Source organism: Apteryx mantelli, chromosome 1 (genome assembly GCF_036417845.1).
Source record: "Apteryx mantelli isolate bAptMan1 chromosome 1, bAptMan1.hap1, whole genome shotgun sequence".
Lineage (NCBI taxonomy): Eukaryota > Metazoa > Chordata > Aves > Apterygiformes > Apterygidae > Apteryx > Apteryx mantelli.
In genome coordinates, this window is record NC_089978.1 from 3,057,087 (window position 1) to 3,069,344 (window position 12,258).

The 12,258-nt window shown below is 57.0% G+C and overlaps 2 protein-coding genes across 6 annotated transcripts in view; one reads left to right on the forward strand and one right to left on the reverse strand.

Moving 5' to 3' along the window:
- RAB6A (RAB6A, member RAS oncogene family) overlaps positions 1 to 6,196 on the forward strand; it is a 57,866-nt gene extending 51,670 nt beyond the window's left edge. For all 3 annotated transcript variants that reach the window (XM_067308379.1, XM_067308443.1, XM_067308506.1), the window contains 2 exons: positions 2,091 to 2,157; positions 4,050 to 6,196. In XM_067308379.1, the coding sequence (XP_067164480.1) occupies positions 2,091 to 2,157; positions 4,050 to 4,114 (132 nt within the window). In that variant the 3' untranslated portion in view covers positions 4,115 to 6,196. The remainder of the gene's footprint in view (positions 1 to 2,090; positions 2,158 to 4,049) is intronic.
- A 2,554-nt stretch (positions 6,197 to 8,750) lies between these two features.
- PLEKHB1 (pleckstrin homology domain containing B1) lies at positions 8,751 to 11,771 on the reverse strand. Of its 3 annotated transcripts, none has more exons than XM_067308835.1 (7): positions 11,653 to 11,771; positions 10,556 to 10,706; positions 10,289 to 10,441; positions 9,898 to 10,000; positions 9,741 to 9,780; positions 9,010 to 9,115; positions 8,751 to 8,925 (listed from the first exon to the last, which is right to left on the reverse strand). In XM_067308835.1, exons 2-7 carry the CDS (start codon positions 10,590 to 10,592, stop codon positions 8,798 to 8,800), a joined length of 567 nt encoding a protein of 188 aa, XP_067164936.1. In that variant the 5' UTR covers positions 10,593 to 10,706; positions 11,653 to 11,771; the 3' UTR covers positions 8,751 to 8,797. The 3 variants fall into 3 exon arrangements, with proteins under 3 accessions (XP_067164936.1, XP_067164809.1, XP_067164875.1); XM_067308708.1 differs by having other exon boundaries at positions 10,556 to 10,765; XM_067308774.1 differs by having other exon boundaries at positions 10,556 to 11,021.
- Between the last annotated feature and the right edge of the window lie 487 nt (positions 11,772 to 12,258).

Genomic DNA, 12,258 nt, shown 5'->3' on the forward strand with positions numbered 1-12,258 from the left:
GATACATCAGGCATTGGCTTCACCAGACCTGCACCCTGGTCTCAGTCCACATTTTAGCGTGCGCCCACCAAGTGGTGCCGCTGTTGGTGGGGAAAAATTAGTGAGGGTGGAGGAGATGGTTTCTAGAGCAGTTTTAAGGGAGACGAAGGAAATCACAGAGGAAAGCGGCTTTGCCTTTTTATACCTGTCGGTTTTATCCTCTACTCACGTAGCTGTCTTTTCAGCCAGTAACGAGTAGCGGTGACAGCAAAGGTCGGACACCAGTGAGCACGGTGTGTTTTGTAGTCCTGCCCTGCGAAGATCGTAGCCCCGTCTGACAGATCTGAGAGCTCGTTCTTGATGAACTTGGGCAGTACTTGTCAAGCCAGAAAAATTGTCTCAGTGTCTTTCCAGCATCGTTTGGACACTGAGGGCCAAATCTGCAGCAGCGTTTAGGCCCTGATCTGCAAAGCTGCTCAGGTACCTACATTCGCAATACGAGCAGGCTGGTGGTGGCTGGCTCAGTTCCCTGTGGAAAGTGGGTCACTGGGAGCAGTAAGTGGTTTAGCCCTGTGTCATTTGAGGAGAAGACGGAGCTAGTATCTAATAATGTCCCTTTAATGCGTGAGGGCTGACGTGACCCAGGCATTTCAGGCAGCTGGTGTCAAACTTGCACAACGCATTTTGAGACTTCCTGAGTTGCCGTCAGGTGCGTGGTGGGGTGATATTAATACACTGATTAGAGCTGTTGAGCGCTTGGAAACTTCCAGCCCAGCGTCTTGGACGCTCGGTAACATGGAAGCAAGAAGTCTGTAGTAGTAACAACGGCTGTAACTTTGCAAAGGAACTAATTCAGGGCACGTCAGCTTTTGTATCTGGGTGCGTGCTGAGCACATCAGCACAGGACCAAAACTCCGCTAGGACTGTGCTCCAAAGGTAAAAAACAAGTAGGTAATCATCTCATGATCCTGAAGAACCACAAAGGAGACATCTGTCTGTCTGTCCTGTTCCCCCCTTCTCCTGCACCCATGCTCAAGGCACATTAAGCAGGACGCTCCTGTTGAAGCCTGTGTGGTTCCTAGCAATCTAACATGGCAACTTCTCGGAGAAATCACACTTGGCAGAAGGACAGTCCTTCACGTGCTGTTCTTGTGCAGGAGAAAACAGACTATCATAGGCTCAGGAGAACTAAAGTGGGCTGGGGAAAATGCCTCGTGGTGGAAAACACAAGTTTGAGCCTTACTTCACAAGAAAAAAGGGCACAAAGGTAGAAAACGCAGATGGAGTTGGTCCTGTTCGACCTTTCTGTTCAGCCTCCTTCAAGTTGAATAAACTTGTCCAGAGAGTTTAGAGCTTACTGGAAAACTGGAGCCAGTGCTCAAGCGAGAGGTGGAAGAGTGCTTGACTTCTCTGGGATTGCAAGCGCATTTGATGTTTTGCGTTGCGCACCCTGGGTGTGGACATGACACAGTGGATACTAAAAGTTGAGGTGGGCTCAGAAAAGGGTTGGGCGGATTCCCGAAAGAGAAACCGTGGAGGGATCTTAAAGATCCTTTTGTCTGGCTCATGGGATGCCTGAGCCGCAGCTACGTGGAGCCTGGAAGAAGGCGCTGTGGGGGTGTTACAAGCTTGCCCTGTTCTGACACTTCTGTAGGTGTCTGCTTGGCTCACATTGGCCGCAAACAGCTGGGCAGGGTGGACCTTGTGTTTGACTTTAACAGTGTGCCCATACTCTGCGTAGCTAGTACTCCGTGGAGCCACGAAGGTCGAATCCTCACCTGACGGGTGGGGAAGCGGTCGTGGTCTCTGAATAAGGCTGTGGCAGAGCCGAGATGAAAATCCTGGATTCCAAGCACGTTTGCGGAGAAGGTGACAGAAGGTTTGATGCTTGTAGCCAGCAGCACTTTATCTTCGATAATAACAAAAATGGGGTTTGCGGCTTGCTAGGAATAAAGGTTATATTTGGTGTCAGGCTTTTGGTGTCCGTAGTGTAAATAGTACTGAAGGATGTATGGAAGCCCTGTGTTTGCACTGTATCAGCCGCGGTGCGCTCTTTAAAATACAATTGTTTTGATCCGCTGCTTATGTGTGCTTTTTTTTTTTTTTTCCAGCTTTTCCGACGCGTGGCAGCTGCCTTGCCTGGAATGGAAAGCACACAAGACAAAAGTAGAGAAGACAGTATCCTTTCTGTGGTTTGTGCTGTTGATTCGCTGGTGGCCCAGCACTGCCAGGCGTTACCGCAAACGAGGACCATGCAGGCCCTGAATAACAAAGATGAAGAACAAGGAGGAAGCGTTATCTACCCTGCAGCCCTCGATCGGCTTATAGACATCTCGGAGACCTGAGAGGGATGGTAGGAGCAAGTGACCTCGTTAAGTGATGGTCCTCCAAGCTGGAAGTAAGGAGGAAGAAGGCTTGGTGGGAAGGTAGGCTGGGACTAGGGGAGTTAATGGTGGTAAAGCGAAGGAAGCGGAGATGGCGAGGGCTGTGAAGTAGCTTGGAAGTGAGGACAACTGAATGAAAGGAGAAGGAAGGACAACGGAAAGGCGCGGAGGGGATACAGTCAGCCCAGAAGGATTCTTTGCTTAGTGGAGGAGGAGAAGTGATTTGGAAGAAGGACGTGGCAGGGAGTACAGGTGGGGCCATGCTTAGCGCTGGAAGTACAGTCCCTGTAGTGCATCCGAACACAAGCTCTGTGCAATATGGATTTGACTGATCCAAAACAGTTCCCTGTGCAGGTCACTGAAAGGTTAATCAGCCACCGCTTTTATTAACGAGAGGACGGTGATAGAGTTCACAGGCGCTGGCTGAGGGGCCTGTGGCCTCTCTATCAGGGAGTTTGATCACGAGTCCTTAACTGGAAGTGTGATAAGGGCACTTTGATTTTTACTTCCTGCAGATAGCAAGGATTGGCTACGATCGTCTCCCAAGGAGCTGTGTCGGGATTGATGGTGGGGATTCTCCGTAGGCTCTTTGGCAGAACCCTGAGGTTTCAAGGATCTTGACCTGCTCGTGCTCCGCGATGGAGCTGGCAAGGCTCGTTTCCAGCGTCTCTCAAATACATATAGAGGTTTAGATCAGCCAAGCCTAAGGACCAAGTGTATGAAATGAATCCTTGGTCTTGTTTCCCTCTTCATGTTTATTTTTCTCCTAACCTCTGTAAAGAGCAACTTCAGCCCCCGGGAGAGATAAGCTGGAATTACCAGCTGTGCAGCATGTTTGGCTCTGCGTTAACTGATAAGAGAAATACTTGAGACTTGGGCTGAGCTGCCATGAGCTGCCGTGTTTGGGGATTAGCGTTCAAAGCGCCTGTGAAAGGCTCCGTAAACATTACAACCGCGGAGCATCAAGCTGGGAATCTGCCGCAAGGGAAGCAGCTTATCAGGGGCTGCCAAAGAGCACAGGGCTCTTCGGTGACCTTGTGGTGGTGATGGATGCTCGCTGTCTTTGCGAGGGGTGAGTGCAGGGCGGGTTTTGCTCGCTGGCGGTGAGATAAGCAAAACTGTTTGGCCAGATTAGACCTCCTTTTGGGTGCCCACCAGCTAGAGGTGCTGCTGTTCCGTGCTGGCAGGTGAGGACTGAATCTAGCATTGATTTGAACCTGGATTTCCAGGCCGTTATTGCTTCCCGTTGACAACAGTGACGGGATCCTCAGTTTATATCTTGCGCTACCAGCTGTAACAGTCATTTCGGAACGAGAAGGTAACTGGGAGGTCGGTGAGGAAGAGCAGACACCGGTTAGAGAGCGCGCTGCAGGACTTTCGGGAACGTTTGGAGACTGGTGTTGGCTTGGTTTTTTAGGCATCTAAGTGAAAACGTAACAGCAGGGTGAGGGGGGCTGCTAAGAAACCTACTTTGCTGTTTGAAGCAGGTCTTCTCGAGAGCATGAAGAACTGCTTGTTTCCATGGGAAATACAGGTACTGATCCATCTAAAGTGCTTGTGAAAACGCCGGTGAAACCCTTCCCCGGTACGGTACGAGAACGCTTTAGAGCAGGCTGCCTTCGGATACAGCCCTGCTGGCGGGGAAACCGAGTCGCCCGTCCGTTTGCCTTAACTTATTTCTTTCAGTGATCGACATAAAACTGGAAAAGCCTCCAGAGCAGCCTGTCAGTGAAGGAGGCTGTTCCTGCTAATACCACGTGGCTTCTACCTTTCTCCAGAACATCACTGCTTTCCCTCCCTTTACTCTTCATTGACTGCGGTGTGAATATTGGCTTGAACCTTCCCCTTTCAGTAATAACGTATTGCAGTTCATCATCGCTGGCTGTCTCGTGGAGATGATCTATTAGCTTCACAAGCGCGCGCACACACACACACACACACACACACAACACGAAAATGTCAGTGTCTTCATTATTTATAAGAAAAAAAGCCAAAATATTCCAGCATATTCTAGTTATAACTTTAAAAGGATAGGTACAATTTCTTAATATTTGTTCCTTTTTTTAATATGTTATGATATTGCACTTTGAAATGATGGGAACCGAGCAAGTCTTGAATTGGACTTAGATGAGATGGGCGTGCGGAATAATGCTTGCCTAGCTTAGCCGTTTGGTTCCTCTAACAACCTGGAAGCGCCTAGGCAGCGGCGGAAAATGCAAGCAGAGCAGGCGGATGCCAAGGGTTAAATGCTATCCATATAATTAACAAAAATAAAATAAATAAAACCAGGCTCTTAATCTTCTGAGCAGAGATGGTCTGAATGGGTTTCGGACCCCCAGATGTTTTTTTAGGAACGGATGCCAGCAGGGGTTTTGATGTCATAAAAGGCTGCTGGATATATATATATATATTTTTTTTTTGTTGAGTTCTTGCAGAGGCAACGCGAGCCCGTTTGCAGGAGAGCGTACTGAGGAACGCGAGGTGGCTTTCTGAGCCGGCCGAACAGCTTCCGAAGGGTTGCGGGCCGGAAGGGAAGGGTCGGACGTGCGTTAGCAGAACCCTTGCGAGAAGCCAGGAGACGTGTTTTGGGTGCACGGCGAGGTTTTTTAAGAGCTTTTTTTTTTTTTTTTTTTTCCTTTGGTGTAGAACGCCAATAAAGTAAATTATTGCTACTTGAGAGACTGGAACGTAACGTTTCAGTCGCTCCGAGGAGAAAGCGTTTTGCTGCTTTTTAAAGAAAGGGGGAGCTTTTAAACGAATTCGAGACTGGCACCGAAACCAGCTTCAGTTGATTGGAACTCTCAAATTTGGCGAAAAGCGGTTAAAGAAACTCAGAGAAACGCTCTGGTAACAGGCCAGTTACAGCCGGGGATGGAGGGAGCAGTTTGAGGAGGGATCGCACGTGCTTTTCCGTAGCGTGGTTGTAGGTGGACTGGGGGAAGGGGTGTTTACTTTAATCATCCAGGAATCTAGATGAGAGAGCTTAGATGGAAAGGAAGGAATTTAATAGGATGGAAACCAACTTTATGATTATGCAGATTTACGCCTTTATTTTTTAGCATTTTTTTTTACATTCAGTCTTCCGAGTCGGTTTAGTTTTTTTTTTTCCACTAGATCTGTATAGTTTGGTTAAATAACTAGTAATTTAGTTTTCTATTTAACTAGGCTTGCAGTTAACCAATTTTCTCCGATATTTATTTCTTTGCTTAATTTTTTTTTTTTACCGTTTTCCGTAATTTTTGTTCTGTTTTGCGGAGGGATCTGTCTAGAGCTTTGCTGATGTCGCGAGACGTAGCTACCCGAGAAACACAGGATCGGACACACTAGAAGTGCACCCTTTTAATCTTTACTAGTCATTGTGAAGTTGCTGTGTAAGTTAATAAACACACTTGTAAATACATTGTTTGCCGGGCGAATACGGCCGAGTTCCAGTGCAGGAAAGAAATCGGGAGCCCGCTGCGATTGCTGCTCGCCGGACAATCGCAAGCGAATATTCGGGCTCCTCTTTTGTCCTCTTCTGCCCCTCTTAACCACCTTAAAAAACAAAACAAAACCAAACCAACCGGGGAAGAGAAGGGAACCGTCCTCACCACCGCTTTCACCAGGAAACGGGCACGAAAGGTTTGGGGTTTCTTCCTTCTCGGAGCGAAGGTCGAACTCGTGTCCTAACCTGGGTTGGTAGCGACTCTGCACAAGGATAACTTAAAGGCAGGATGAGATGTAAAGTGCTTTTATAATGCAATATTAAAGGCGAGTTTTGGGGGGTTTTTTGTTTTCTTTTTTTGTTTTTTTTGGACGTGGCATGTCTTGAAATAAACATCAATGATATGTGACGAAGGATCATTCTTTATTGAAAAGAAACTCTTGGGGGGAAGGAAACCTGGCTGCTTTTCCTGTATTGTGCTGTTCTCAACTGTGCAAAAATGGTCCGTCTTGCTGCTTTCTGGTTTTGCTTTTTATTTATTTTTTCTCCCTTCTGGTTCTTCACACAACTCACGTTGGCCATCGTTGGGCTGTTTTCCACAAACGCGTGCTTTTTCTGCTCGAAACGTTGGATTTGCCAGGACCTGGCTTATCGCGTAAGGCTTAGGTGGATGAGTGGTTCCACCGCTTCTAGTGCGCTACGCGTCCGGGAGCAGGTTCGTTAAAGGAGCCCGTTATCTCTTCCTCTAGAAGAGGTCCAGGAAAGAAGGTGACCACGAGTTCTGCATTCAACACAAGCGCAGACCGTGGTTGCAGGAACCCGAGCAAGATGTCAGTTTGGCATTTATGCCCCAAGAAGGTCCCGAGGTCTGCTCTGGACAGCCAGGTACCTCCTCACTGAGGCTCCCTGTGGTTGATATGTAACGTGACTCCAGGGTTTGGTCTTCTCCTAGTACTTTCCCAGGTCTCCAGAGAAAAGAGTGAGCACAGGAGCAACACAGTCTGATTTTTGTACCACATCGCGCCGTCTGTCTAGCAGACTTTGGGTTTTATTTTCATTTTGCTCCGTCAACATGGCCAGTAGAACCACGGGAACAGGGTTGTTTTTTCCTTCTTTTTTCCTTTCTTATAAGGTAACTTTGAAAACAGTAAAGGTTTCTGCTCCGTTTCTTTTCTCCTCCCCACTCTGACTTGGTGGTTGTACAGTACGTTACGCAGCTGTCCATTACTCACTTTTTGTCTTGATACGAGTAGTTGAAGAAATTTGTATAAGGGGAAAAAGGTTCCTTTTCTTCATGTCGGAATGTCACTGGTACCTCAGCTCTGTTTGATGGTAACGAAACACCAACACCAACGATCCTTAGCGCTTGAACTAAATAAATACCTGTCTCATTGGAAAGCTCTGGGTCTCGTCTCTTAGCGTGTCCATCCTGTGCAGGGTCACGGCGCACCTCTCTTCCTCTTCCTCCTGCCCTTTTGGGTTTGCAGGGCTGCAGGTGGCTTTCCCAAGAGCGAGCTTGTTTTGAGGGAAGGTGGTGGAGATGTACGTTCTTGGCGTCCTGCCGGAGCGCTTCTCTACCGCGTCTCTGCGGTTGTTTCCAGGGAGTCTCGGGCGACGTCGAGGACTGGTACGGAGATGCCGTCCTCTGTCTCTGCCTTGTCCCGCTTTGACTTTCTGGTCCGCACTCGATCTTGAAATCCAGCAGTTCCCCCTGTTTGCAAAGGTGATTTTGGGGGATTGTTCGGCCTTGCTGTTTGGTGGCCGCACTGCGACACCCAGTGATGGTGGCCGGAGCGAGGTGAGGATCCTGCTTACGGCTCCGTCTCGCTGGAGACAGCAGCCGGGGGCTGTGGGAGTGGGTGGAAGAGGACCAGGAGTGGAGATGCCACTTGCGAACGTGGTCCTCCTTGCCTAGCATCTCCTGAGGGGCGGAAGGAAAAGCCACGGTGCTGGCCTGGGCTGTAGGACCACCAGCAGCCCAAGCCCTGGACGCAACGGACCTTCAACACGTGGGCCATCGCTTTTGACCAAGCAAGCAAGACGCTCGAACGTTATCTTGGAGCTGGGGAGAAGCTCCGGAGCTAAGGGAAGAGCCGGGCGGCACTATTGAGGGCCGGCGCATCCGGTACATTGTCCATCATCCCACTTTCTCCTTGGCCGCCTTTTCCTTCCCCATCCTGTGACACCTGGGTTGGACCAGCGCTTCCAGAGGTGAGACGTAGCTTCTTGAAAGCAGGTATTTGGGCTCCTTCGCTGCCTGAGCACCACCAAGCGCCCGGACGGGTGGCGGAAACCCGGCCCGAGCCTCAGGCTTGCCGGGGATTAACCTGCCGCACGAGGGGGCAGAGTTAAGGTGACGGGGGGCTGCAAGATGGCTCCGAGGCTGGAGCTGGAAGAAGGGACTCAGCCAGATGAGGGTGGCGAGAGGAGCGCAGAGGCCGCCGCTGCGTCGGGGCGAGCTCGCGGCGCCGCTCGCAAAGCCGCCCTGGTCCCCAGGGGGCTCCGTGGCCCCCGCGGTAGCAACCGGCCGCCACGCTCGGTTCGCTCGGCTCCCAGCGGATGAGCCGGCACCGCGGAGCTTCCGCCGCTGCTAATTGCAGCTGGGGGCCGCGCTCAGCCCTGGAGCCGGACTAAACCCAACCGGGGCGTCTCCCACCTGCGACCCCCCCTCCCAGGACGTGGGCTCGGGAAGCGCCGCCTTTATTAACCATCCGCTAACCTTTATTTTATTTATTTTTATTTATTTTCTCCTCCAGATTCGGCGCGAAGGCGGCAGGGGCGAGGAGGAGGAGGAAGGAGGATGAGGATGGAGCCGGGGAGGCGGCAGCGAAGGTCGCGTTCCACCCTGCCGGGGATTAATTGAAGGGAGCCGACACCGGTTTAAACCCCGCCGGGGGTGGATTTGGGGTTATTTTATTGAGGTTAAACCCGGGGGGGGGGAGGGGGGTTATTTTGGGGGGCGCTTTTGGGGCGGGTGAAGCGGGGGGGGCGGGGGGGCGCCGGCTGCTCCCTAAAACCAGCAGGGCATCCAGACGAAGGAGCCGAGGGCGGCGCCGGTGGCGGCGCCGGCCAGCAGCCCCAGGGCCATCTGGTCGCCGGAGACGCGGTGGGGATCCTCGCGGATCAGCACCCGCGGCGCTGCAAGGCAAGAGGAAACGTGGGGGGGGTGGGGTTTTTTTTGGGGGGGGGGGGATATTCGCAGCCCCCCCCCCCGGCACCCACCTCCGTACGCGGGGCCGTAGTAGCCGGAGCTGACGTAGGCGGCCTGGTGCGAGTCGAGCGGCACCGCCTGGTAGTAGTCGTCGTCGTAGGGGTCGTACACGTACACCTGGGGGGGGGGGAATGGGGACGGGGGGGCAGCGTGACCCTGCCGACCTCCTGCCTCGGTTCCCCCCCCCCCATGACTTGGGGTTGAGCCCCCTTTTCCCCACTGTGGCTGGACCGGGGCGCCCTGAGCCCCCCAGCGCCGTGGGGAGCCTTCGCTTAAGCACCTAAATCGCCTCCCTGTGCTCAGCTTGCCTTAACTCCGCCCCCCGTCACCTTAACTCCACCCCCCGTTGCCTTCACTCTGCCTCATCGCCTTAACTCTGCCCCCCATCACCTTTGCTCTGCCCCGTCACCTTAACTCTGCCCCTCGTCACCTTAACTCTGCCCCCTATCGCCTTTACTCTGCCCCCGTCACCTTAACTCTGCCCCCCGTTGCCTTCGCTCTGCCTTGTCGCCTTCACTCTGCCCTCCGTCACCTTCACTCTGCCCCCCATCACCTTTGCTCTGCCCCCCGTCACCTTAACTCTGCCCCATCGCCCCAGGCTGCCGCGCAGGGGCTCCCTCCCATCCCCTCCTCTCCCGCCAGCAGGTCGGAGCAGCCCTCGGGGCCCAGTGCAGCCCCCAGGTGCTGCCGGCGGGTTCGGGGGGGGGCATTGGACACACGCGCGGCCCCCGGGGCTCCTCACCGGCGTGGATCTCGCCTCCAGCACGGCCACCTTCCAGGCGCTGCGGGGGAAGCGGAGGGCCGCGGCCGTGAGCCGGGGCCGTGCGGCGGGAGAAAACCCCAACGTGGGTTTTTTACACCCGGCGGGGGGGGGGGGGGGGGGGAAGCGGGGGCCTTACACGGCGTCGTCCTCGCTCTCGGCGCACAGCGTCGTCGCCGAGCCGTCGCGCAGCGCCAGCGCCAGCAGGCAGTCGCGGCTCTTCCCCTCGGGGGGCTGCACCGCTGCAAGGCGAAAGCGGCCGCTGTCGGCCCCGGCGCTTCCCCCCCCCGCCCCACGGCCCCAACACCCGATTGCTGGGTTATTATGGGAAAACGGGTGTTTACGGCGGTTCCGGCGGCGGGGGGACCCCAGCAGCGACCACCATGGGGCGTTTATTTGGCGGAGCGCCTGAAAGACCGTTTCTGGTGCTGTCGCGTCCGGCCCTTTCCCACCGGCCTCCCTCCCTCCAGGACGATGCGAAATTTGGGGCGAGGGAAAGGGCGAAACCATCCCGGTCCGGTTTCCCTCACCGCGGCACTCGCGCCCCACGCGCACGTCGCGGCAGCCGGGCCGCAGCGAGATGCTGCCCTCCTCCTCGCGCTGGCTCTCGTCGTGGTAGTAGACCAAGGCGCCGTCCAGGTAGAGGACGAACCAGCTCCTTTTCCAGCGGCGCAGGATGGAGCCTGCGGGCACGGGGAAGCCACTGGGGTGCCGCGCCGCAGGGGCGCCGGCAAAGCGCCCGGGAAAGGCGGCGGAAAAGCCCCCCGCGCCCCCCAAAAAGCTGCTGACGCACTTACTCTGCCGCCAAAGCCAGCCGCTCTTCAGCAGCGCCATGGGCTCACGCGGGGAGACGGCGAGCAGCCCCCGCCGCCGGACCCCCCCTCCCCGCACCGGGGACACCCGGCGCCCGGGTTAATCGGGGCTCGAGCGCCGCGGGGATTTGGTGACCTGGGCGAAGAGGAGGAGGAGGAGGGCCGCCACTGCCTCGCTTCGGGCCGGTAATCCCGCTGGGATTTAGGGATTACGGCCGGGTGACCGCAGGGATGCTGTCCCCACCCCGGGCTTCCCGTGGCGAGGCCCAGCCCCGCCGGTTGGTTTGTTTTCCTCCGTTGGGGTGGAAATGGTGCGCGGCGAGGCTGCGCGGACGGGCTCCCCCGGGGCCTGGCACGGCGAGAGCGTCCCAGGGCGCCCCGGGGCCCAGCCTCCGCGCAGGCGCTGAGCGCCCCGGGGCTGCTGCCAGAGGGGCTGGGTCCCCTCCCGGCCCTGGGGTGCCAGTATCCGTGTGCCCCTGGTACCTGCATCCCCCTGGTACCCGCATCCCCCCAGTACCCACATCCCCCTGGTACCTGCATCCCTGGTACCCGCATCCCCCCAGTACCCGCATCCCCGGTATCCACATCTCCCCGGTACCCGCATCCCCCCAGTACCCGCATCCCCCCGGTACCCGCATCCCCCTGGTACCTGCATCCCCCTGGTACCCGCATCCCCCCGGTACCCGCATCCCCAGTACCCACATCCCCCTGGTACCCGCATCCCCCTGGTACCTGCATCCCCCTGGTACCCTCAACCCTGGTACCCGCATCCCCCTGGTACCCGCATCCCCCTGGCACCTGCACCTTTATTCCCCAGTACCCCCATCCCTGGTATCTTCACCCCCGCCCCCCCCCCCTGCCCCGGGTACCTCCGTCTCCCTTAACCCCGATGCCCGGTACCCCCATGCCCGGTACCCACATCCCCCCCGTACTCACCCCCCCGGTACCTGCACCCCCTGGGACCCCCCCACCCGCTACCCCCATGCCCGGTGTTCGCACCCCCCCGGTACTCGCACCCCGCGGTATCCCCATCCCGACCCCAGCCCCGGCCCCGGCCCCTGCCCGCCCCGAGCATCCCGTACCGGGAGGACGCGGCGCAGCCGGGCTTCGCTGCGGGCGGCGCTGTGCTCCCGCCCGGCCCCGCTGCGCCGCGATCCGCCCCGCTCGGCTCCGCTCGGCTCCGCCCGACCCCTCTCGGCCCCGCTCGGCCCCGCTCGGCTCCGCCCGACCCCGCCCGACCCCGCTCGGCCCCGCTCGGCTCCGCTCGGCTCGGCCCGGCCCCGCTCGGCTCGGCCCGGCTCGGCCCGACCCCGCTCGGCTCCTCTCGGCTCGGCCCGGCCCCGCCCGACCCCGCTCGGCCCCGCTCGGCTCCGCTCGGCTCGGCCCGGCCCCGCTCGGCTCGGCCCGGCTCGGCCCGACCCCGCTCGGCTCCTCTCGGCTCGGCCCGGCCCCGCTCGGGCCCGCTCGGCCCCGCTCGGCTCCGCTCGGCCCCGCTCGGCTCCGCCCGGCCCTTCTCGGCTCCGCTCGGCCCCGCTCGGCTCGGCCCGACCCCTCGGCCCCGCTCGGTCCTGCTCGGCTCCACTCGGCTCCTCTCGGCCCCGCTCGGCTCGGCCCGGCCCGCGCGGCTCGCCGGGAGCTGTAGTCGCGCCGCTGCCCTGCCCGGGGGCGGAGCGGAGCGGGCGGCCACT